Below are 25437 nucleotides of genomic sequence, written 5' to 3'. Positions count from 1 at the left end.
TGAAGGTATGGTCATATTTACCTAATACATCATAAGTCTAATAGTCTTGAAAAGTTCAAAGAATATAAGGCTGAAGTAGAAAACAAATTAGGTAAAACAATAAAAATACTTCGATCAGATCGAGGTGGAGAGTATATGGACTTACGATTCCGAGACTATTTAATAGAAAATGGAATCCAGTCACAACTCTCTGCACCTAGTACACCTCAACAGAACGGTGTATCAGAAAGAAGAAACTGGACCTTGTTAGACATGGTTCGCTCTATGATGAGTTTTTTCTCAGATGTCAGATTCTTTTTTGGGATATGCTTTAGAAATAGCTGTTTATATTTTGAATAATGTTCCCTCTAAAAGTGTTTCAGAAACGCCTTATGAGCTATGGAAAGGGCGTAAAGGAAGTTTACGTCATTTTAGAATTTGGGGTTGTCCAGCACACGTGTTGGTACAAAATCCTAAGAAATTGAAACATCGTTCAAAATTATGCTTTTTCATAGGTTATCCAAAGAATCAAGAGGTGGTTTGTTTTATGATCCTCAAGAAAATAAAATATTTGTGTCAACAAATGCCACATTCTTAGAGGAAGACCACATCAGGGATCATCAACCTCGTAGTAAACTAGTATTAAAAGAAATTTCCAAAAGTGCTATAGATAAACCTAGTTCATCCACTAAGGTAGTTGATAAGACTAGGAAATCTGGACAATCACATCCTTCTCAATAGTTGAGAGAGCCTCGACGTAGTGGGAGGGTTGTTCATCAGCCTAATCGCTATTTGGGTTTAATTGAAACTCAAGTCGTCATACCTGACGATGGCATAGAGGATCCATTAACCTATAAACAGGCAATGAAAGATGTAGATCGTGACCAATGGATCAAAGCCATGGACCTCGAAATGGAGTCTATGTACTTTAATTCTGTCTGGACTCTAGTAGATCAACCAAATGACATAAAACCTATTGGTTGTAAATGGATCTACAAGAGAAAACGAGACCATGCCGGTAAAGTACAGACTTTCAAGGCTCGACTTGTGGCAAAGGGTTATACCCAGAGAGAGGGAGTAGACTATGAGTAAACATTCTCTCCTGTTGCCATGTTAAAGTCAATTAGAATACTCTTATCCATCGCCACTTTTTATGATTATGAAATTTGGCAGATGGATGTCAAGACAGCTTTTTTTGAATGGTAATCTTGAAGAGAGTATCTATATGTCTCAACCAGAGGGGTTTATAGAACAAGATCAAGAACAAAAGGTTTGTAAGCTTAAAAAAATCCATTTATGGATTAAAACAAGCTTCTAGATCCTGGAATATAAGATTTGATACTTCGATCAAATCTTATGGCTTTGAACAAAATGTTGACGAGCCTTGTGTTTACAAAAAGGTCGTCAATTCCATTATAGCATTTTTTGTCTTATATGTATATGATATTCTACTTATTGGAAATGACGTAGGATATCTTACTGATATCAAGAAATGGCTAGCTATGCAATTTCAAATGAAAGATCTGGGAGATGCATAATACGTTCTCGGAATCCAAATTGTTCGAAACCGTAAGAACAAAACACTAGCCATGTCTCAAGCATCTTACATAGACAAAATGTTGTCTAGATATAAAATGCAGAATTCCAAAAAGGGTCTGCTGCCGTACAGATATGGAATTCATTCGTCAAAGGAACAATGTCCTAAGACACCTCAAGAAGTTGAGGATATGAGAAATATTCCCTATGCTTCCGCTGTTGGAAGTTTAATGTATGCAATGTTATGTACTAGACCTGACATTTGCTACTCAGTAGGGATGGTCAGTAGGTATCAATCCAATCATGGACGTGATCATTGGACAGCCGTTATAAAACATTCTACATGCTCATGTATCGTACAAAGGATCTGATCCTTACTGGATACACTAATTCAGATTTTCAAACTGATAAAGATGTTAGAAAGTCTACATCAGAATCAATATTTACTCTAAATGGAGGAGCAGTAGTTTGGAGAAGCATAAAGCAAACTTGTATAGCTAATTCCACAATGGAAGCTGATCATTTTACAAAAGCCCTCATGGCTAAAGTGTTTGAGGGTCACCTACACAGTTTAGGTGTACGATGTTTGTAAACTAGGACAAGTGGGAGACTTATTGGCCACGTGCCCTAGTTTCATATATATTCTCTCACACCACATCTCTCATACCACTAGGAATTTTAGTCCAAGTGGGAGTTTGTTGGAATTTTTGTCCTAAAACTCGTAGTTTGTAAATCATATTCTGTTCAATAAAGTTATTGAGAAATTAAATATTATAATCTTAAATCCAATAAATCAAGTTCCAAGGCTATTTTTTTTAATAAACTTGAACTTTATGTGTAAACATAAACGTGGATCAAGTTCGAGTATATAGCCTAAATAGTCTATAGTATATGAAATAAAGGTTGGGCGCCTTATTTTGAGAAACTATGGATGCGGCCCACTTTGTAATACAAACGAGGTGATCCTAATCGTTCATGTAGAGACATGAAAGTGGGGGCATCCTATGTAAAATGTTTACATAAGACTTAACCATGAATTAGTCATTTTTACGTTATAACACCGTTTACTGTTTAAAACTGACTATCTCAATTATTGATGACCTAGGTAACTTAGTCTTAATCCTGAGTTAACTATGAACTCCTGTTCACACGAGATTATCCTTAGATCTGCATAGGTGACGGCAGCTCATCAGCGTTGGCCCAATAAGCCTCCCATTTCAAGGGTAAGATTAGGTGGATAGCTGGGAACATAGGGTACAAGATGGAATTCACTCCTACCCGCTTTAGGGTTAGTAGATAGGTTGCTCTCTTAAGCACTGAATCCAAGTCTTGAACAAGGGGCCCCACCCTCTCATTGACCCGAGAGGGATTAAGTTTATAGGTTGAACCTTAAACTAATTGTTCAATAGTGGATTAGTGGGACTTAAGGAGCAAGATGTAATCTTGGGGGTAAAACGGTATTTTGACCCAGCCAAGGTTACGAGCAACCTGTGAAGGATTAACTTACTGATTATGGTTTTATCAAATGGACACAAATATATCTATAGTGAGGGGAGTGCAACTACGGGACTTTAGTGGAATGACCCGTTAGTTAACGAATGTTGATTAACTCGGTTTAAAAGAGTTTATCTAGTTAATCTTGAATCGTTGGAGCCCATGATCTATAGGTCCATTAGTTCCTCTGCTAGCTCATATGGATTAAACTTAGAACAGTGTGATGAAATAAGTCGAATTGTTCGAATTGGGAGAAGAAAGGAAACCGACATATACAGTGATATAATCGTCGGTCTTCTAATTAGAAATAGAGCTTTATGTTTTACATACTATAAGTATGAATGCGGATTCATACTAAGAAGCTCGGAATTGGTCAAAAATAGTAAAAAGTCAAAATGTTGACTTTTGACTTTGAAAAGTCAAACTTTGACCGGCCTTATATTCAAATGTGATTTGAATTTTGGAAAAATGAATGCGGATTCATGCTCGGGAGGTTGGAATTAGTCAAGACGGACAAAATGGTAAAAAGTCAAAATATTGACTTTTGACTTAGAAAAGTCAAATTTGACTTTTGACTAGAAATATCTAATGACCATTTTACCCTTGGACTAAGTTAGTAGGAAAATCCAACATTTTGTTGGATAATCCCACTAACTCTTAGTGGGATATGTGGCTATATGAGATATAGACACCTAGCCCACTAAGTTCCACTAATTGTTAGTGGAACATTAGGTGTTGAGATTTGGCAATTGAATTGCATGCATTTTTGCATGTAATTAGGCTATAAATAGAGATGTTTTCAAATGTTGAAGGACTTTTGCCTCTTTTATCATTTTCATAATCTCAACAAAAGAAAAAAGAAAGCTTCCAATCTCATTTTATCTCCATTACTTTCTACACCAAAATTGGGTCCCACAACCCGGTTCTTTGTCTAGAGGATAGCAGTTGAGTACTAGTGGTGGTATCGGGTAGAATTGGTAAGAAGACATCAAACCTTTTGAAAGCTTCAAAGGTAATACTTCTTAAAACCCTAATTTGATTAGTTTATGGTTAGATGTTAATTATGGCAATTAGGGTAGAAATTCGATTCTTTTTCCGCTGTGCATGACTTAGTTCTATCATAACGGCTGTCCAGTGATCACGTCCATGATTGGATTGATACCTACTGACCATCCCTACTGAGTAGCAAATGTCAGGTCTAGTACATAACATTGCATACATTAAACTTCCAACAAGGCATTAATGTTATTTTGAGATAAAGATAGTGAACAGGTGATATTTTTTAATTTTGAAATTAAATTAAGGTTATTTTAATACAAAATCTATCGTTGAGACTCTCAAATTCCGAAAAATAATAATTTTGTTATTTTGAAATTCAAATTCAATTAGGTTATTTTGAAATTAGTATGATTGAATAAAGTTATTAATATGTTGAATTAATTAGTTGAGTCTCGAGATATTAAGAAAAATATTATGATATGAGTTGATGTATCTATTTCAAGTAAAAGATAATTAAAAGCTGAGAAATGCATAACATAAATTAATTACAATGTAGAGACGAAATAATTACAGTTGAAGAATGTTGATATTTTGGTATTTTATAAAATACCATGCACGTGCAAAAAATGCTAGTTGCTAAAATTCAAAGGAAAAAGTAGTTTTGTCATTTTTCAAAATGACCCCTAAAAACGTTGTTATGTCTCTTATGACAAAGAGTGTAGATCTACTGATCCATATTCGATTTGTTTTTTGTTGGTAAAATTGGATAAGACCGCATTATATTGAAATAATTACACGAATGACACTTTTAAGCCAATATTGATAGAAATTATAATTTAATCAATGTTATTAAGTCAAATGAACATGGTTTAAAACTCTTTCTAAACATAATTAATGTATTTGTTTTTTAACTTTAATTAATTTACACATCTTTGTGCGTGTGTGCATATGTGCGTGTGCGTGTGCGTGTGTGGATGTGTGTGTGCGTGCGTGTGCGTGCGTTGTGCACGTGTGCGCGTGTGCTTGTGTGCGAACAAGTTAATATTTTTTAATTTTGAAATTCAATTAAAGTTATTTTTGATACAAAATCTATCGTTGAGATTCTCAAATTTCGAAAAATAATAATTTTTTATTTTGAAATTGAAATTTAATTAGGTTATTTTGAAATTAGTAAGATTGAATAAAATTAAAATCTTGAATCAATTAGTTGAGTCCCGAGATATTAAGAAAAAAGGATGTATCTTTTTCAGGTAAAAAATAATTAAAAGCTAATAAATGCATAACATAAATTAATTACAACGTAGAAACGAAATAATTACTGTTTGAGAAGGTGAATATTTTGGTATTTTATAAAATATCATGGACACGTGTAAAAAATTCTATTTGCTAAAATTTAAAAGAAAAAGTAGTTTTGCCATTTTTCAAAATGACCCATAAAAACGTTGCTATATCTCTTATGACAAAGAGTGTCATCTACTGGTACATATTCGACTTGTTTTTTGTTCGTAAAATTGGATAAGACTGCATTATATTGAAATAATTACACTAATGACACTTTTAAACCAATATTGATAGAAATTATAATTTAATTAACGTTATTAAGTCAAATGAACATGGTTTAAAAGTCTTTCTAAACATAATTATTGTAGTTATTTTTTAATTTTAATTCATTTATACATCTTTGTGCATATGTGCGTGTGTGCGTGAGTGCGTACGTGTGTGCGTATGCGCGTGTCCACGTGTGCGTGGGTGTGTGTGTCTACGTGTGCGTGGGTGTGAGTGTCCACGTGTGCGCTTTTGTGCGTGTGCGTGTGCGTGTGTGTGCGTATACGCGCGCGTGCGTGTGTACGTGAGTGGGCGTGTGCGCTTTTTGTGCTTTTCTTCCAATTTTAAAATAATAATTTAATTATCTTGATATTCAAGTCATTAAAATTATTTTGAGATAAGGTTATTTTAATATAAAATCTATCGTTGAGATTCTCAAATTCTAAAAAATAATAATTTTGAAATTTTGAAATTCAATTTGGTTATTTTGAAATTCAAATTCAATTAGATTATTTTGAAATTAATAAGATTGAATAATGTTATTAAAATGTTGAATTAATTAATTGAGTCTGAGATTTTAAGAGAAAAGTTATGATATGAGTTGATGTATCTATTTCAAGTAAAAATTAATTAAAAGTTGATAAATACATAACATAAATTAATTATAACGTAAAAACAAAATAATTATAGTTGGAGAAGGTGAATATTTTGGTATTTTATAAAATACCATGCACGCGCAAAAAATGTTGTTTGCTAAAATTGAAAAGAAAAAGTAGTTTTGCCATTTTCCAAATTGACCCCTAAAAACGTTGGATTTTTGTGTATTCCCTTGGGTTTTCTTGTTCAATATTTAGTCAAATTGCAGTATACCTAAAATTTGTGTTTGTTACGTCACAAGATTTCATTCACTATTTGTGTCTGTATTATTTTATATTTTATACAGGAGACTCCGTTTGAGTGTTGAGCTAGTAATGGAGGGACTACCGTTGACCCCAAAATTACAAGGTTTCATGTTGCTTACTGGATCATTAATGATTCGTCTCTATCTTTGGCTCAGCGAGTGGTGGAGTTGGAACCCCCTGAAAGTGTAGAGTTAGACTCTCTACCGTTGTCAAGAGCTGTTAAGTATGCAAAAATGGCCTTGAGAAATCCTATAAACTCTCTGAACAGGAGACATTCTAGTGTAAGAAGAAATGCTCAAGTCCCTTGAAGAAATTGAGGACACAACTCCAATTCCTAGCATGCTTTCTCCCTAAGACTATGTTGGTCCTAGTCGGGGAGTGGCATTTACATCCCAGAAAGACACACATGTATCACCTCGTGTTGGCACTTCCATTGCAATGCACAACTCTGACATATATAGTGCCGACATTTCCTTCCTTAAGCTTGAAAAAAGGTGATTTGATGTCCATAAAAAATTAACTGAGCAGTTAGATATTTTCTAATACGTATCTCACGTAATTTGATGCTCATTGATACTGCATTACTGTGTCAGGAACGTGTTGATGTAAAATCTTTCAGTTTTGATGGATCTTATTACAAGCTTTCAACTCTTCTTAGCACGACTTCTGACAGAACAAAGGTTTGATATATCTTTACACGATCACATATCACATATGAACGATCGCATATCCCATCTAAAATATCGATCACCCTTGGTAAAACAACCGTTTAGATATTCTACACGATTGTTTGCTTAAGGATACACGATCATTTTGTAACTATTTTTTTTTATTATCCTTTTTTCTTTCTATACTAGAATCAGAATCAATTGTTTGATGATATTAACAACATGTATGATGATCTTCGTGATGATTCTAGTCATCACAATCTGGACAAGAATGATGACCATCAAAATAACAAACATGTGATCATCCATGAGAATCCATCTGTTCAAGAGTCACATCTTCAAGAATCTACTGTAGAAACTCAACAGTTAGTGTTTGTAAACTTACTGGTATAAGTAGATACGATGGATAATGTATTTGTAAACTGAGAAAGGTGTTATGTATATATATATATCTTGACTGTCTGGTGTGTTGTTATAGTATCAACTGATTTTGTGATAGATTGAATAGATTGAACGTAAGTGTGTTAAGTTGGATTGATGATATGATGGAGTAGTTTGACTATACTAGGAATGGATTGATTAAATGTTTATAATGGACTAAGGGAAAATTGTTAGCTTTGTCGATTGGGTAGTGTGCCTTGCAGGTGTCCTACAGGATCACCACCTGTTGTGCATTCTTCGAGAGCACTAGAATGACATGTGCATTCTTCGAGAGCAATAGACTGACATGTGCATTCTTCGAGAGCACTAGACTGACATGTGCTTTCTGCAGAGCACTAGACTAATATTTGTGTCCTTTAGGGCATTGGACTGATTATGTGTATTCCTACATGATCACAAGACTTTTAAAGTGCAGGGCACCTCCAATAGGAAGTTAACAATTTTATTTTTCTTCTAACAGGATCAGTAGTGGGTCCCTTACTGGGTATGTTTATACTCACCCTTTTATGTTTAATCTTTTTCCGCGAAACTGCCATAGGGAAATGTCCTTCAAATTGCTTCTACTTTATATTTTTTTTATTTTGGTTTTCTTTAGTAATTGAGACTGTTTTGGGTTTCATGATTGAACGACTTTTATGTTCTTGAACTTTCTTTATTATCGATACTTTTACACTTTCAAAATTTTATTTGAAATAGAGCCCGAATAAAAACTCTTTAATGTTGTTAAAAAATATATTTTTTTAAATTATAAAGTCTTATGGTTAAAGGACGAATCTAGTCTTAAAGTAATAACTTCAGCTTAATTCGAAAAATTAGGTCGTTACAATCTATTTTGCAGAAAAGAAAATCATCGATTTTATTTTGGTTAAGAAAAGCTGTTTTTCTTCTACATATTTATAACTCTCTTTCTTTCATTGAGTAGGAGACGGGGTAGGAGAAAATCATAGGATTCTATTAACTTAAAAAATATTAAATTAATAGAAGTTTCAAATCAACTAACTAATTAACCATTAATCAATTAGTTAATAATTAATTAAATCATATTTAATTAATATTTCATTTAAATCTTATTGAATGAATATCTCTCCAATACCTCATAGTTTTATATTAATTTAATTAAATCAAATTTAATTAAATAATATTAAACTAAACTATTAATTAATAACTAAATTAAATATTTTATATTTAACTTAAGTTAAATTTGAATCATATTCAAATATAACTTTATCTCATAATTAATAGTTTTAATATGAAACAAATCCACATTAAATTAATATTTGAACTCATTCAAATATTTTATCTCTCATAAATTAATTTTGAACTTTATCTAAAATTAAATTTATATAATAAAGTTTCATTAACATATAAACTTTATATTATAATGTATCATTATATATTATACTAATTATACTAATTTCCAAAGTAAATTTGAATATTTCAAATTAGAACCAATATAAATAAATCACATTATCATTTTGTATCATCCATTACTTTCTATTCAGTCATACTAATTGGATCAACCTAATACATAAAACAAATATAGAAAAATTAAAAAAAAAAGCATGCACAAATAGAGACAAATAGACATTGATAGCTATCTATCTCTATCTATCTGAAACAAGCACACATAAATTGTTATATTTCTCTATCGGATGGACAAAAATAGCAGTCTATTTATATCTACCTGAGATACAAACATTAAAAAAAAAAAAAAAACCTTACCAATAAAATTCTTGACTTTTCATGTTATTCTAAATGCAACACGTTCTCAGCCCAAGAAGTCAAACAACTCTTCATTGTAAAAGTAGCTTTACTTCTTTCATCAAACCACTTTTGCAATACATCTCTAATTGAACTAAGCATGGTAGCTACAGGTAGTTCTCTAAGAAGAAGAAGACCTTCTAAAAAAAATCAACAGTTACATGAGCAACTAATGGATGTATATTAGTTGCATCTTTAGCAAAAGATAAATACCAAGCCACATCATTGTCTTTCTTTACTGGCACCACAGTTGGACCTTGCTTTTACCAAAATCAAGTAAAACAGATAATTCTACTTATCCATCCAATTGAATCTGTTCACATATTAAATCAACTAGAGAATTAAAGCTGACTCGGACACCTACCAAAATTTCAGCAACTAAGTAATTCTCATAAATATTACATCCATTCCATTGACCTCCGTAAAAAACAACAATAGGAAAAGACATTATAATCTGTAAAAAAAATAAATAAAATAAAATTAAGTATTTAATTGTGATAGAAAGAAATAGATAGACATAGATATACATTTATTACTGAATAAAAGAATAAAATGTACAAAATGATAATACTAAACACAATGCAAGAATAAGTAAACGATCGTGCAATGAAATAATATACATTAAACGATCCTATTAACCGTGATAAACGACCATTTAACAACGGTAAATGATAATATTGATTAAAATAAATTATCGTGTTGACATGGGTACACGATCATATGATATTGGTGATCGTATTGAATAGTGTAAACAATCGTCTTGTTATCGGTACACGATCGTGTTAATATTTGTAAGTGATTCTATTGATAGTGGTAACTGATCCTGTAATTCCATGTAAATTATCGTCAAAAACTTTAAACTATCGACCTTTATAATGAAGTACATAATTCTTACATTAATACTTAAAATTTGTTGTAACGACCCAACTTTTCTAACTAAGTTGAAGTCATTAATTTTGACAAAGAGACCTTGATTGACACAAAATATAGTAAAATTCACTTGAAATCATACGATCAAAGAAAACAAACTTAAGTTTGGGCCCTATTTCAAATAACCAAAACTTTAAAAGTACTATTCACAAAACAACAGTTTGTAAACTCAGTTCCATCACAAAATTTTTAAACAACCTCATGTACAAAGGAAAAACAAGAAACATAAAGCGGAAGCATTTGAAGGACCTTCCCTTATGGCAATCACGTCTCCTTCTTGTCCCTCGTCGGTCTACCTCATTTGTTACCTTTGCCTGAAATAGTTAAACATGAAAGGATGAGTATAAACATACCCAATAAGAGACCCGCTATTGGTCCCGTTAGGGGAAAAAGAAACTGTTAACTTCCTATTGGGGTACCCTGCACAGTCACAGTCTTGTGATCCCATAGGATACACATAATCAGTCTAACGCCTCAAAGGACGCATAAATCAGTCTAGTGTTTCGCAGAAACACATATTAGTCTAATGCTCCCGAAGGATGCACATATCAGTCTAGTGCTATCGAAGGATGAACATATCAGGTGGTGATCCCGTAGGACACCTGCAAGGTAACTACCCAATAGAAATCTAACAATTTTCCCCTCAATCCATTCTAAACATCTTAACACTAATTCATAGTACAATCCAGCTACTTCAACATATAAACCTTTCACTTAACACCCTAATAGTCAACCTATCTCACTTTAGCCCAATGTCCGCCAGTAACATATCAATACATCAGTCAATCAAACTATATAGTCATAACACCCCTCAATTCATCAGTACGCAACCATACTTTAGTATAACCTACACCCAATCTAAACGACAATCACAAGTTCACATCCACATTCCATACAAACACAATCTACAATTGTCGTCCTGTCTACATCCATACATATATATATGTATTCCCAGACAATCACAATATGCATTCAACATCAAGTCTACATCAATCCATGTATATTTTTTTTTCAGTCATTCACAACATACATTCAACACCAAGTCTACATCCATACATATATATATCGTTTCAACATCTTTACTCAATCGGAGGTAACTATACAGACAACACAATTCAAAACTATAGGCAAGTCCAGTAGTAGAGAATTCCTTACCTTATAACCTTACTTAAGCTTCTTTTTCAAACTAAAGTGCAACGAACCGACCTAAACATAATTGAAGAGAAATCAATCACTTCCACAAACAATTTAATCCATTCAATTCACTCTATATGTAAATTCCATAACTTACCCAAATTGTGGAGAATCAAATTCTAACGGAGACGGATCGGTGCAACAAATAACCAAACAATTCAGATATAAACATACATGGCGTGACGGAACCGGAGTGACTCGGGCTAACGGTGATGCGACGATAGGACAAAATTTGCTTGACGTTCGATGTAGGTGGAAGACGTTGGTGAAGTTGATTGGAGAAGGAAAAGAGAAGGAAGAAAAGAGATGGTGGTGTGGCCGTAGGTTGAAGAGGAAGAGAAAGGAAGAAGATGAATAGGAAAAGATAAAAAATAAGATTAAATATTATAAATATATATATGAAATAAAAAATAAAAGTAGAATAACGATGAAATTTTGAAAAATGAAAATTTGGATAAAGTAAAATTTGAAAATAAAGATTTGATACAAATCCAATATTTGGAGAAAAAAAAGTGTGTTAAGATAATGTAGGAGAAAATCATGTTTGCTATTCTTCTAATAAAATTTTGCTATTTTCTCAAATGAGTGTAATCCAACAAAAATAAGTTGTGTGTGTGTGAACAAAAATGAGGTAAATAGCTTTGATGATGATGGCAAATGGGTAAAGAAAATCTTATCTTATTCTTCACTTTTCATTTAATTGACAAAAAGTAACCAACCATATGAAGGGAAAAACAAAATGCTCCCTCAGTTACTTTACTCATTTCTTTGTTCTTTGTGTGGGAGATATTTGAAATGGAGATGAAGATCAAAATGAAAGAGAGATTATGCATACACTGTGAGAAGCACACAGAAAAATTGAAAATAAATTGAAAAGAAGAGAGAGATAAGTCTGAGGGAGAAATATTCATTTCCTTTTCAAAGTGAATTGCAAAGAAATTTTCTCAAATTGAAAAGAAAGGAGAAATATACAAAGTCAGCCACCGCTTCTTCTCCCTTCAGTTAGCAGTTTTCGTCTCCCTCTCTTCTATTATTAAAATAAATAAATAAAATATCACAACCCGACTTAACACAAACTATTTACTCCAACTTTTTCAACTACAAATTTAATTTCTCAACTTTTAAACTATTTTAAACTTACAAATCTACTTTATTCATTTCTTCAGATTTATATCTATTAAATAAAAAAAATCAAAATTTATAGACACTTAAAACATAAAATTGAAAGACCTATTAAACAATTGAAAGGTTTAAGAGGTAACTAGACAAACTTTAAAAGTTCTAAGGGAAAGAATCTTTTGTTTAACTATTACAGTAATTAATTTTGAAAATATGTTATTTTAGTAAGTTCAAGATCAAAGACAAGCTAAACAATAAAATGTTGCGACAAGAAAACAATCTAATCATAATTAGAAACATGGATGTATGTATTTGTACACCAAATCACAAAAAATAACTCCAGATTTCGATATAGAGACAATTAAAAACTTGAACAATTTGATAATTAAAGAAACACGGAGATGGCCATATGACCCCTTGTGCATAGACTTTTTACATTACATGCTCAATTCCTAGGATCAAAACAAACATAAATATTAAAGACTTAAGAAGCACATACACTCAAGTTTGGCTAGTGTATCAATAAACAATATGTATGGAACACTCGGAGAACACGTGTTGAACACTAGTTAGTACAGTAGATGTGTTAGACAACAAGTATTCCAATGTAATAAAGGTCAAGATTGGTCACACACACATATTAAACTCTTGGCTTTGAATAAGTTTTGAGTGAAGGACAAGCTTATTTTTAAGCATATAAATACATAAACTTATTGACTTTGAATTTCTATATAAATATGATACATACTTTTTAAATTATATATATTAAAACTGTGTTCTAGCGCTATCCTATTTTTTTAGAAAAAATGGCACGTCACCATGTCTTGATTTATTGACCCATGTCTAGAATTCATATACGTGCTTGTTTGTTGAGAACTTCACATCTTCATTAGATGGGAGGATAGCCATATTATAGTGGTTGTATATGTAATATAGAGAACCAAACCTAGTACTCGAGATTTGTACAATAACAGAGAACTTACATTTCCACCGGCTGACTTGAGTATCAAGGATAGAGTTTTAGGTGGTGGTTGAGCGTGAGTTGATATGCAAACATTATACCCTTCAAATAAAGCTCCAGGACATGCTTTTGCCCTGAGAACTGTAGCTTTTAGGTTGGCTCGATACTTCGATATGTAGTCATCATCATTTAGTATGTAAGGCAACTCGTCTACAGATCAATAAGGAATTAATCAATCAAAAAAAATTAGGTAGGATGAAAAACATAAGTGGAAGAAAATACATTACGCTTTGATACTAGCAAGCCATTCGAACTTACCAACAAATCTACCTTCCCGGTAGCTTTCCTTTAACCAACTGGAGGAGAAAATCCAAGCTCTGAGTAATTTGCAATTAACTTGCAATTTTAGTAACAAGATATAGTAAAAATTATGAGCAAGAGCACACTGACACGCTTGAAGCCACATGGTAATGCATATGCTCAATAATCATTGAGAACATTAACAGGAGAAAATAAAGTTAAGAACAGTAGCGTGAAGAACAAAAAACGTTCTACAACATAAAATCTTCAAAAACACATTGCTTAAAATCAAGTTTACTAATATAAAAGGTAAGATATTACGTTCCACTCTCCACACTACTGAAGTTCAACATTTCACATGAAAGAAATGAAATACTACTCTCAAATATAACTGAAAAAAGCATAAATGGGTAAAGAAAAAGCATAGAGAAATGCAAAAGAATCCTTGGCTTTGATATATTGAAAGGTAAAGAATATCAACCATAGATGCCCGGGAGAAGAACTCCTACAAATACACACTTAACGCAGATTATCATTCGCTAACATGAGACCTTCTAGAGGAATTCTATTAGGATACTTCCTAACAAGAACAAGATCTTAATTTATTATAATGAAGTATAAGAAAATACAAGATAAAACCAAGTATAAGGCACTTGGAACCTCCCTCTTGAGTACTCTCACCAAGCCCTAGATCACTCCCCAAATTCTCCCCTCACTTACCCTCCCTCAATTTATAATAAGATGTAACCACACTTACATAATAACTACTAGTAACTTTCTAAATATCTAATTACCCTTATACCCCTAACCTTATACTAATCTAGGTATCTAACATTACCCGATCCTTCAAAACACCTTGTCCTCAAGGTGTGCTTACAAACATGATCAAGGCCCCTTTCTCTTTTTTTCTCTTTTTAATTGCAAACAATCCCCAGCATTCTGCTCTTCAATGTTGAAAAAGAAATCCTCCCCTTCGGCTTTGAAAAACTCTCGATTCCAATAAGGTCATTGACTTCAGCCCACAAAGCAGCCCAATGTACTTGAATTTTCCTTTTCCAAAACACATTGTCTTAGTTAACCCTTTGCATATCACCAACAAGTGTTTAATTTTCAAACTCTTCATCTCTATTGGGCTAGGCCATAATCAAAGTGTTGCGTCAAGACCAAAATCATACTGCCGCGGTTTCATTCCTAGGACCCACCTACATACACGTTTTTCTTCCCTCCTATTTTTGGAACTCTCCACCCATTTCATCTACAAAATGATGTGCCCCCAATGTTTTATTTAGAATAAGTTGAAGCTTATTTAGAGTAAGTTGAAGCCCACTTGAAATAGTAAAACCCAAGATTGTTACTTTTGTCTTAATCCTCTTTCCTACCAATTTCTACCACGTCATTGGCACCATCATGTGTGCAACAACTTCTTCCTCGTCACGTGATTCACCCCTATTCCAGACCACCTTCTCGAGCCTCTGTAGACCGGCAACTGTCGGCTTCTTCTTTCTCCATTGCAACCAGCCATTTTGTGTTTCTTTGAGCAACAAATTTTTCTTCACTCGAGTCTTCATTTCGAGCCTCACAGGTAATCCTCGTCGACCTTCCTCTATAGTTTCTTCTTGGTCACTCTTTGCCATCCTCTTCACCTTCGTTGTATAACCGTTGCAATCATGTTTTCCTCGATTCTTCTATGGATTTAGCAACTTCTTGGAATCCATCGATTTATGGACCTGAAGATTCCAATCCGTTCTAAATAAACACAATCCAGATCAGTGCCACTAAACACAGGCATTTCAACCTTCTTGAATTTGCTATGATCGTTCGAGTTTTCATCCATTTCAAACTTGTTTGTTTTACCTTCTACCTTGATTTCCTTCAATGTCTTACCTCCACCTTCGATGATACTCTCAATCGTTTGTCCTTTGCTCGATGATCCTTCCATTCTTCGGAGATTGTCGAATTATCCTTCTGCTATTCATTTGATGCATTTAGCAACCGTTCTTGTTTTTCCAACTAGATGACTAGTCTTTCGATGCTTTTTGGCAAGCATAACAAGTTTTCTTCAATTGCCAGCAACTTGTGTAACTGAACTTGTATCCCTGAGATTTCCTTATCAGAGGTCTCCAACTTCTCTTCGATCCGTTTTTGTGCTGCTCTATCGTTCTCCCAAGTAAAATCGCTTTGATACCAATTTGTTAAGATACTGTAAATATACGGCAAGTGCATCTTACTTTATCGAATTACCTCAACGAATTACAGTATAGAGAATAAAAAATCACTCACATCTACTTCCTAAAGGCACACTCCAGTGAGGATCACAACAAAGAACAAGAAAAACTAAGAACAAACTGCAACCATGAAAATGACCAAAACAAACAATAAAAAGAACTTGACTTGGACCCTCTACTTCTCCCGAGCATGAAAGACGGCAGCCTCTACTTCTTTGGAATATTTTGTCCCCTTTCTCCCTCCTCTTTCCTCCCTTTTATTTTGCTTTACTAACAAACTAATGGGAAAGATCTCCTCCAATATTCTCTCCTCCTATAATCTCTCATATATTCTCGTGTGGGTCAATATTACCCTTTTTAATTCTTCTACTGTATTTAAATAATATTGGAGACATATGCTTCCTAACAAGAACAAGATCTGAATTTATTATAATGTAACTATAAGAAAATACAAGATAAAACCAAGTATAAAGCATTGGAACCCTCCCTCTTGAGTACTCTCACCCAAGCCTTATATCACTCCCCAGAATTCTCCCCACTTACCCTCCCTCCATTTATAATAACATGTAACCAGCCTAGTTACCACACTTAATAATAACTACTAGTAACCACACTTACACAATAACTCTAATTACCCTTATACCCCAACCCTATACTAATCTAGGTATCTAACAAATTCCATAACATAATGTATTAGGGGAAGAAGGAAATCGAGGATAAAAACACTAGCTAGCCAACAAATATCTTTCATTAGTGAGCTTGAGCCATTTTACACGTAAAATGGGAAAAGTAAGCCTGAAACCCAAATTAGCCTAATGGTTGTCTTAACAACCACTACCCACCATCATGATAGAAACAACTGAAAAGGAAGAGCATGATACAATCCAACTCAAATATAAGAATTGATTTTGATGTTTAACTAAAAGTAAACAGGCAGTAGAATAAGAAACTATGCCCTTTTAGATCTAGAAGGTTCACAACAATTTCCAGCCTAAACACAACTACGAGCCAATGGAAGAATAACGGCAAAGGCCTTGTGTGCATGGAATCGCTAACTTTGGTGCAAATGAGATGATTATCGGTATTCAAAGGCCAAAAGGACACATAGAAGAGTGTTCGTCTAAGGTTGGAAGACTAACCCTGAAAAGAGAGCAATACAAAAATTTAGAGTTTTCCGCACTTTTCCTGTAATGACATGAGTGCTTGTACCCATAAGCAGTGAGAGAACCACCAAGCTCCTCAATCATCTAAATCAGAAAACAAATGCACATTAGAGCAGTCACAATTTGGAATAAATAGAACTTTTTATTGTTAGAATCTTAGAATATTTACGAAAAGTTTATGGGAATATTTTTCTTAATTCCTAAATATTTTCCTTTTTTATTCCTCTGTATATTCTATTTATTCTCCCTTGTACCTATTGTATTTTTCATCAGAAAATAATAAGAAGAAAAATATAGTGGTTTTTCTCCTGGTACACAGGTTTCCACGTAAAGTTGTGTGTTTGTTTGTCTCCCTTTCAATATGGTATCCGAGCAGGTGGTCCAAGAAGGTCTTGTCTTCAAGCCTCGCATTGTCGTTTCCTCCCCAATTAAAATCCATTTCTAGTTGTTGGGCCTTTCAAATATTTCAAGCCCACAAGTGAGAAGAGTGTTGGTGATATATAATTGAATTTTCTTTCTTTTTTTAAAAAAGGATACGAGTCTCACTATTATTAATATAAAGAAAGAGACAAAGCTCAATGTACATGAGGATTATACAAAGAGCAAAAGGGGAGAGGGAAGATCAATAGGCGCATCCGGGCATCTCAAACTAGGTTGACACCCCCTTAGTGCCCTCAAAACATCCAAAAAGCGACAACACAAGATCAAAACAAAAAGCCACAAAAACAAAGACAAACAAAATGATAAAAAGAATCTTTCCAAAGCAAAATCATAATCAAAGGCAGCATGCTGAGAACAAAGAAGAATAAGCCTTGATTGGTTGAGCAAAAACTATTTGAAGAAGAGGGCTGATCCGAAAGTCCTGATCATCAAAGACTTCAAAGTGGGGATGCTGTAAAGGCTGGCCAATATAACACAATATCCTACGTCGAAGATCTTCTTTTGCATTACATTTTCTAAAATTTCCAATCCACTCTGTTAAAGGCCTTTTCAAGGTCTAATCTAATGATCCATCTTTTCTTTTTTCAGATACTATATACCTCCACAGTTTCTTTTGCTATTAAAATAGGATCCAAGATTTGGCACTCTTCCAAAAAGCCACATTGTAATCGAGAAGTATGTTAGGATTGTAACAATAAAACACAAAATATCCTAACCAAATGGCTAAACAGAGGCAGCACCCTGTAATTCTTTATTTACAGTCAACAGTAGTAGATATGAAAAATAAAGGAAGAACAACATAGAAAACTTACCCAGCTCCTTTATACGGGGCTGGATACCCTCAGGCTACAGCAGCCTTTACTCTCCTTGAAATAACCAAAAAACACTTAGCCTCCCCTACCCCAACATTACATATTTATACCTCTCTCTCTCATCCCTCCTGGTGGGCCCCACCTGCAGGATCCTCTCCCATTATTCTCTCATCATTGGTTGCTAAGGAATTTCCCTTTCTACCCTTCCTTTCATAGGTATAGATAATAGGAGGTCTTACAAAGAAATACCTGGCCTGACTTTCTTTAATCTTTCTGCGAGAACCTTTCCAAACAACTTATAAATTAATGTTGAAACAACTTATAAGCCACACTGTAATGACCTTCCTTCTCTTGACCGAACTTCAATAATCGACAACTTATATTTATCCACATAATCAGCAAAACTCTTAATCTGCCACTAGCTTCAAACAAAGACCCAACCAATTCCTTTTGAACTCCATAGTGCCTTTATAATACAACTGGCAATCATTCTCTTTTGGTCTCCAGAATCAATGCTCTATCTGGATTAGCTTTCTTCAAAAGATTTTTAATAGCCAATTGTTTCGAATGGCCCATGAATCCTCTAGTATTCCATGATATAATCTCCATCTTTGCTACCTCTGCCTTATATCAATTCAGTTTCACATGCTGCCAAGAAAGGAACCAACTCTTGAGGGGGAAGGATACTTGCTGATCTGCACAAAATTTCTTTTTATGGGGAGGAAAACAATTTAATAAAATCTGAATCGAGAGAGTCACTGTCCTCTTGTTTCTCTGTCTCTGATTGAATTATTTCTTCCTCAACTGGTTCAAATTCTGCACTACTTACACTGGTGACTGATTCAACTTCCATGAATTCATCTTCTAGGTTCTTAACTTTTTTGAGACAAGAAGTATCTTGCACAAAATTAAAGAATGAACCAGAAAGTTTGGAGGAGGATTGAGAAAATTTATTACTTAAGGAGGAAGGCAGTACTGACCTTTTGCCAACTGAATTTGGAATTTGTATCTTCACACAACTTTCCTCTAATAAATCAGAATTAGCCAAGCTCATCCAAATGTTGCGAAAAGAAGTTCTCCCTTTGGTATAGGTCTTGAGGTGCTTAGAAAAATTTCTGGCATGAATTGGAATAGCTTTCATTGCAGAGGATATTTTAGTCTTGGGAGAGGCTGGTAATTTTGGTTGAGAACTGAAAACAGGAGATGGCCCGCAAGTGAAGTTCCTTGATGGAGGAGAGGACTCTGATTCTTCCTCCAATTCGTCAGAATACCAAAAGCCATTGGAATTCTGATTAATAAAATTCTTGGGGCCTACCATCTGTGTGTCAGCTTTTAAAATATCTGCAGATACATTAAGTTTGAAAAAATCTGGTTGGGGAGGGCTAGGTGAGCTATTTTTTTAGATAATAAAATGCTGGGTGCCTGTCTTTTCTTCTTTCGAGGTCTGTTTTTCTCTCTTTGCCTTCTGAAAATTATTTTTCCGGTCGAACAAGGTTTTCTTCTTCCTCACCCAACTTCCTAAGTGCTTCGAAAGGATTTCTTGAGATGGATGGGGCATTCTGTTTGAGAAAATTCAGGTATCTGGGAGACCATCACTTTGGAGCCCTTCATCTAAAATCACTGAATTTATTCTACATAAATCAATAGGATTGGAAAAATCACTTTGAAATAGATCAAATTGGATTATTACAGGAGCTTCTAAGGGTTCAAAATCCCCAAAATTAAGGGAAAAATTTCCTCAGTTCTCACTCTTTAATTCTATAGTTGCTGGTAAGAATCCGCAAAGATTTTTCCGAACTTTAATTCTTGCTTCAGAGAACTTAGATTGAGTGTTTCTAAGATTATACTTTCTAGTCCACCAAAGTAGCTTAAGCTTAAGGCTATAATTGAATTTTCTTTCAACCACCAGCTTAAACATTTTGGTGAATCGGTGGTTTAATATTTATATTAATATTTTATAAAAAAAGTATACAACTAATGCCATATAAAATAAATAAAGAAATACTATAAAATCTACATCCATAAAATATGCATGTGAACACATATCAGAAGATGGATATTCGTAAGTTAGAAAGACCGATCACAAAATGTCATAATTAAACAACAACATTAATATTATGGGTAGTTTCAAGCTTCATTTGTCTATTTTAGGTAGGGATATTGAATAACTCTTAAAAATAATATAAAGATTGAATCCCTAAACTTCATGTGCTTGCTAGTATACAACCTAAAAGTTCAACAGTTAAAGAAACTGATTAATCATTTTTGGCAGGATGTCAGATTCGCCTTTCGAAATCCTACATGAGTAGAGCCAGCCAAATAAGCCAAGCAAGATATGCCTCTTAAGGAATATGGAGAAGTTCAATGACTGGTATGTATATGATAAGCCTTAACCCAATTTTATTTATCAATAATGGAGGGAAGGAATCAGAAGCTTCTCTAGCTCTCCAATTATTCTAAGAAACCTGATACAAGCTATGCCAAAACATACCCTCCCCAAACAATCATAATAGCATTTATATGAAAGCATAAAAGACTCATGGCCCCTTAACTAGCAACATTCAGACCAACAAATACAGCTTCCCATCCTCCTCTCCTGAATCCTTTCTTGTGCCTACGGGTGTACACCTTCACTACCATGGGCCTATCAGTATTTAGAGATCGTAGAGGCTGTATGAGCCAAGGAGCTGGAAGAGTAGGATTAGGGAAGTGTGGAGTTTTCCGCTCTTTGTTTGGCCAAAAGTGTTTGTCCGAAATCCTACAGCTTCAACTAACTTTGGAAAGTCAGTCGAACACATTGAAATTCCCTGAATGTGCGAAATCCATGGATTTTATTACACATCCAAAGGTGAACGACTTTGAGGCATCTTGGTTATAATCAATTGGTTCTCGAAGTACGCTACCTTCATCCCCACTACAAAACTATGTTCTGTCGAGCTGATAGCACACTTGTTCTTTAAGAACGTCTTGAAGTTATGAGGAGTTCCATCAAGCATTGTGAGTGACAGGGATGGTAGATTCATTGGTACTCTCTGGACCGAACTATTCGCCTTCTTGGGGACACGCCTAAATATATCCTTAAGCTGCCATCCTCAGACGAATGGCCAAACTGAAGGATTCAATTGTATGCTTAAGGAATATCTACGATATTTTGTTGATTCTGGACAAAAGAATTGGGCCTAGTTGATGGATGTGGCTCAATTTTGTTTTAATGCACAAACTAGTCTATCCACAAGAACGAGTCCTTTCGAAATCTTGAGTGGAAGACAACCTATACTGCCTCATATTGTTGATCATCCTTATGCAGGAAAAAATCCTCAAGCTCATAACTTTACGAAAACGTGGGAGAAGACTACGAACATCGCTCGAGCATACTAAGAGAAAGTCTCGAAGCGTATGATAAGAAGCATCATCCTCTCAAGTTTTGAGCGGAAGACCAACTCTTCATAGAGTTTAAAGCAAAGCAAATTTGATTTAGAGGACATCAACATCAACATCTCACCAGAAAATACGAAGGGCCTGTTGAAGTTTTGAAGAAATTTGGAAATGCATTATATAGGGTATCGTTGCCTGCATGGATAAAAAATCATCTAGTAGCTCATGTGAGCAACTTGAAACCTTACCATCAAGATCCAGATGACCAGTAGTGCAACAATGGTGTATGGTCATCTAGTGACCTAAAGCAGAAAGACGATAAAGAAATGGAAGAAATCGTTCCTAAGAGAGTGAGGAAGGGTATACCCATGAAGAGGATACATGAATTCCTACTGAAGTGAAAGAACCTCCATGCAGAAGAAACACGTTAGGAATGTGCTGAAGGGTATACCCAGTCGATAGGGACGCCAATTGTTTAAGAGCGGGAGAATGTAACAAGCATGCTTGTCCAGGGCGCTGTTTGCTTATGGCCGCATGCCCAAACACCCAAAATTTACATTGTTTTTATGTTTGTATTTAGTTTTACTTTTTGCTTTCCTTTTTATGTCATAAACCTTGGGTGTGACTTGGCTTTTTCTTATGCAAGCCTACCAGAACTAAAAAAGTCTAAAATGTACTATAGATGGGACATAGTAGTTGAATCCCTGCCCAAGCCTTGTTGCACTCTTCGCAATCAAAGTTTTTCTTTGCAATTGACAATCTTCAATGCTTGCTTTAACGATATTTTCATTGAATTTCTTTCTCCTCACGTTTTATAAAACATTTTCTCAAGAACGTGAAGAGAGGCTACATCGTATCATGTGTTTGTCCGTGGTTTTTGGATTTTGATCAGCTAACTTGTTGTCTACGTAAAACAAGTGCAACATAATCGCTCCTCTCGTGTTTGAAAGCTCGCGATTGTGACACAAGAAATGCACTAGCCAAGAATGCACACGAGGAGGGCTACACGAAATGCCAAGCACGCAACCAAGTGAGGTTCACAATGTGCTTGTGTGTGAGGTTAGCACGCGGGCATGCCCAACGCGCGTGAAAAGCCTCTTGTGAGATTCACACACACTAGCCAGCGCCCAACCAAGGCCCTGCCGCCCACCCATTCGTGTCAGGCAGTGTCATATTGCGTGTTGAGCTATTTTGGTAATTTTTTGAGTTTTTTAAGTATACTTTTGATATTTTCTTGGCAAAAGATAATTAATTGTACTATTTTACCATTATTTCAGGACATGAGAAGATCATACAAATTTATAAACCAAGGATTTGAGCTTGTATCTTTGAGTGGAAAATGTTTTATTTAAAGTGATTTCAAGCATGTTCTTAAGTCATGATTTATGACGGATTTATGCTAAAATGTTTAAGTTATGTTATGAAAAGTCTTTCAAGCGTGTTATTGTTTAAAGGTATTTATTCAAGCATATTGTTTACTCTTCAAAATGCATAATATTCAAAATGTTTTCCCACTTTCTAGGTAGAGATCGTGTCCTCTAAGCCTAACTTGAACCTGTCTACTGAAGGATTTCATTTTGTTATCGTATGTGTCCTGTTATTTTGTACTAATGGTAAATTAGTCTTTTGTGCTATCAGACTTATGCTTTTGGAAAGGTTTTATAAGGTTTTGTTCTAGATAAATAAGATTACGTTTTTTCTATGTAAAACTTGTCTAAGGTTGTTAAATGAAAAAGGTTTAGCCCAATTGGTTTTAGTAAAACTTATGTGTTATGTTTCCGCTGTTGTTTAGAGTTTAAAGGTTCAGGCTAAGGGTCAGATAGTGTCGTTCTTGACGTGGGTGCTATCGATTGGCTTCACGCCATATCTCGAGCCACGCAAGTAGGTGCTCGTGGTGGGGTGTGATAGCCTAAGTTGGCTTATTAACGGTTAAAATGTAAACATGTCCATAACAAAATAGTTGGGCAAGGCCCATGTGGACCGACTGGTAAAGGTTGAAGAGCAAATGCTCTACCTAATGAAAGTTCCTAACTCAATTCGCTTCTTGGAAACCCGCCTTGAAGAAATTTTTTAGAAAGCTGATGCTATTAATTAAACCACCACCCAAAATCTTAAGCTAGTGATTAAAAGTAAATTTAATTATATATCACTAACAATCCCCCACTTATGGGTTCGAAATATCTAAAAGGTCCAACAAGTGAAAATCAATTTTAATTGGGAAGGAAACACCAATACAGGGACTTGAACATAAGACCTTTTGGACCACCTGCTCTAATACCATATTAAACCCCAAATTCACCCAAAAGCTTAAGCTAGTGGTTGAAGGTAAATTTAATTATATATTACCAAAGTATGAGGTTTCATCACAATACCAATTGGCAATGAGAGGAGTAGCTCATCTATTTTATAAGGAGTCTAAGTTTCCTTGGTTTTTCAATTGTGGGAACATGCCCCTTCAAGATGGTGCCTCTTTGGTTTCACCTATCTTGAACCAAATATCCGTTTAGGCTTAATGAGCTCTAATACCATATTGAAAGCAATATATACGAAACCAAAGCTTACGTGAAAACGTAAGAATCGAAAGAAAAGCATTGTGTTTGTAGTTTTATTATTTTTATGATAATTACAGACGTACAATTGGTGGTTTAATATATATCACTAACACTATTGCTGCAATGATCGATCATCTCGATGGATTACCCATTTAAGAGTTGTTGACAAGAGTTGACACTCTAGAATCAAAAGTTGTAAGAACTAGATGTTGTAATAAATGTCCTAAAACTCGTTGTAATCATAATCTATTCATTAAAGTCGTTATTGATACTATAATCTTAAAGCCAATAAACTAAGGACCCGAAGTTATTATTAAGTAAACTTGAACTTTATGTAGAGACATAAAAGTTGATCAAGTTTAAGTATAGAGCCTAAATAGTATAGATTGTACGAATACAGTTAGGCACCTTATTCCAGGACACAATGAATGCAGTCTGCTTTGTATTTAGTATAAACGATGTGATCCTAAATCCTAGAGACATGAAAGTGTGGACATCCTATGTAAAGAGTTTACAAAAGACTAGAACCATGAAATAGTCACTTTTAAGTTATAACACCGTTAACTTTGAAAAACTTACTATTTCATTGATAGATATCAAATATAACTTAATCTTAATACTGAGCTAACTATAAGCTTCTGTTCTCACCAGCATGCTTGTTTAAGGCGTTGTTTATCTATGGCCACATGCCCAAATACCCCCAAATCACCTTTTCTTTATGTCTTGTATTTAGTTTAGTCTATTGCTTTCCTTTTTATGTCATAGACCTAGGGTGTGAGGTGTCACACATTTTCATTTGCAAACCTGTCAAAGCTCAAAAAGTCTAAACTGTACTATAGAAGAGACCCAATAGTTGAATCCCCAACCATGTCTTATCGTATTCTTTATAATCAAATTTTTATTTGCAATTGAAAGTCTTCAACGCTTTCTTTAATGATGTTTTTAATGATATTCTCTCTCACATTTTATAAAATAATTTTTTCAAGAACGGGAAGGGAGGTTATATCATATCGTGAGTTTGTTCGTGATTTTCGGATTTT

At 34.3% G+C, this 25437-nt stretch overlaps 1 protein-coding gene and 1 long non-coding RNA gene across 2 annotated transcripts; both read right to left on the bottom strand.

The window, feature by feature from the left end:
* Nucleotides 1–10341: 10341 nt before the first annotated feature.
* LOC116406143 lies at nt 10342–11611 on the bottom strand. Its single transcript, XR_004219173.1, has 3 exons — nt 11547–11611; nt 11411–11461; nt 10342–10569 (listed from the first exon to the last, which is right to left on the bottom strand). It is a non-coding gene; the product is annotated as an uncharacterized LOC116406143 (long non-coding RNA).
* Nucleotides 11612–13400: 1789 nt separating this feature from the next.
* LOC116406144 (mediator of DNA damage checkpoint protein 1-like) lies at nt 13401–14004 on the bottom strand. Its single transcript, XM_031889839.1, has 2 exons — nt 13848–14004; nt 13401–13739 (listed from the first exon to the last, which is right to left on the bottom strand). Exons 1-2 carry the CDS (start codon nt 13993–13995, stop codon nt 13447–13449), a joined length of 441 nt encoding a protein of 146 aa, XP_031745699.1. The 5' UTR covers nt 13996–14004; the 3' UTR covers nt 13401–13446.
* Nucleotides 14005–25437: the final 11433 nt, after the last annotated feature.

Source organism: Cucumis sativus, unplaced genomic scaffold (genome assembly GCF_000004075.3).
Source record: "Cucumis sativus cultivar 9930 unplaced genomic scaffold, Cucumber_9930_V3 scaffold67, whole genome shotgun sequence".
Classification (NCBI taxonomy): Eukaryota; Viridiplantae; Streptophyta; class Magnoliopsida; order Cucurbitales; family Cucurbitaceae; genus Cucumis; species Cucumis sativus.
The sequence above is the reverse complement of the archived record's forward strand: the minus strand, read 5'-3'. Positions and strand labels throughout refer to the sequence as shown.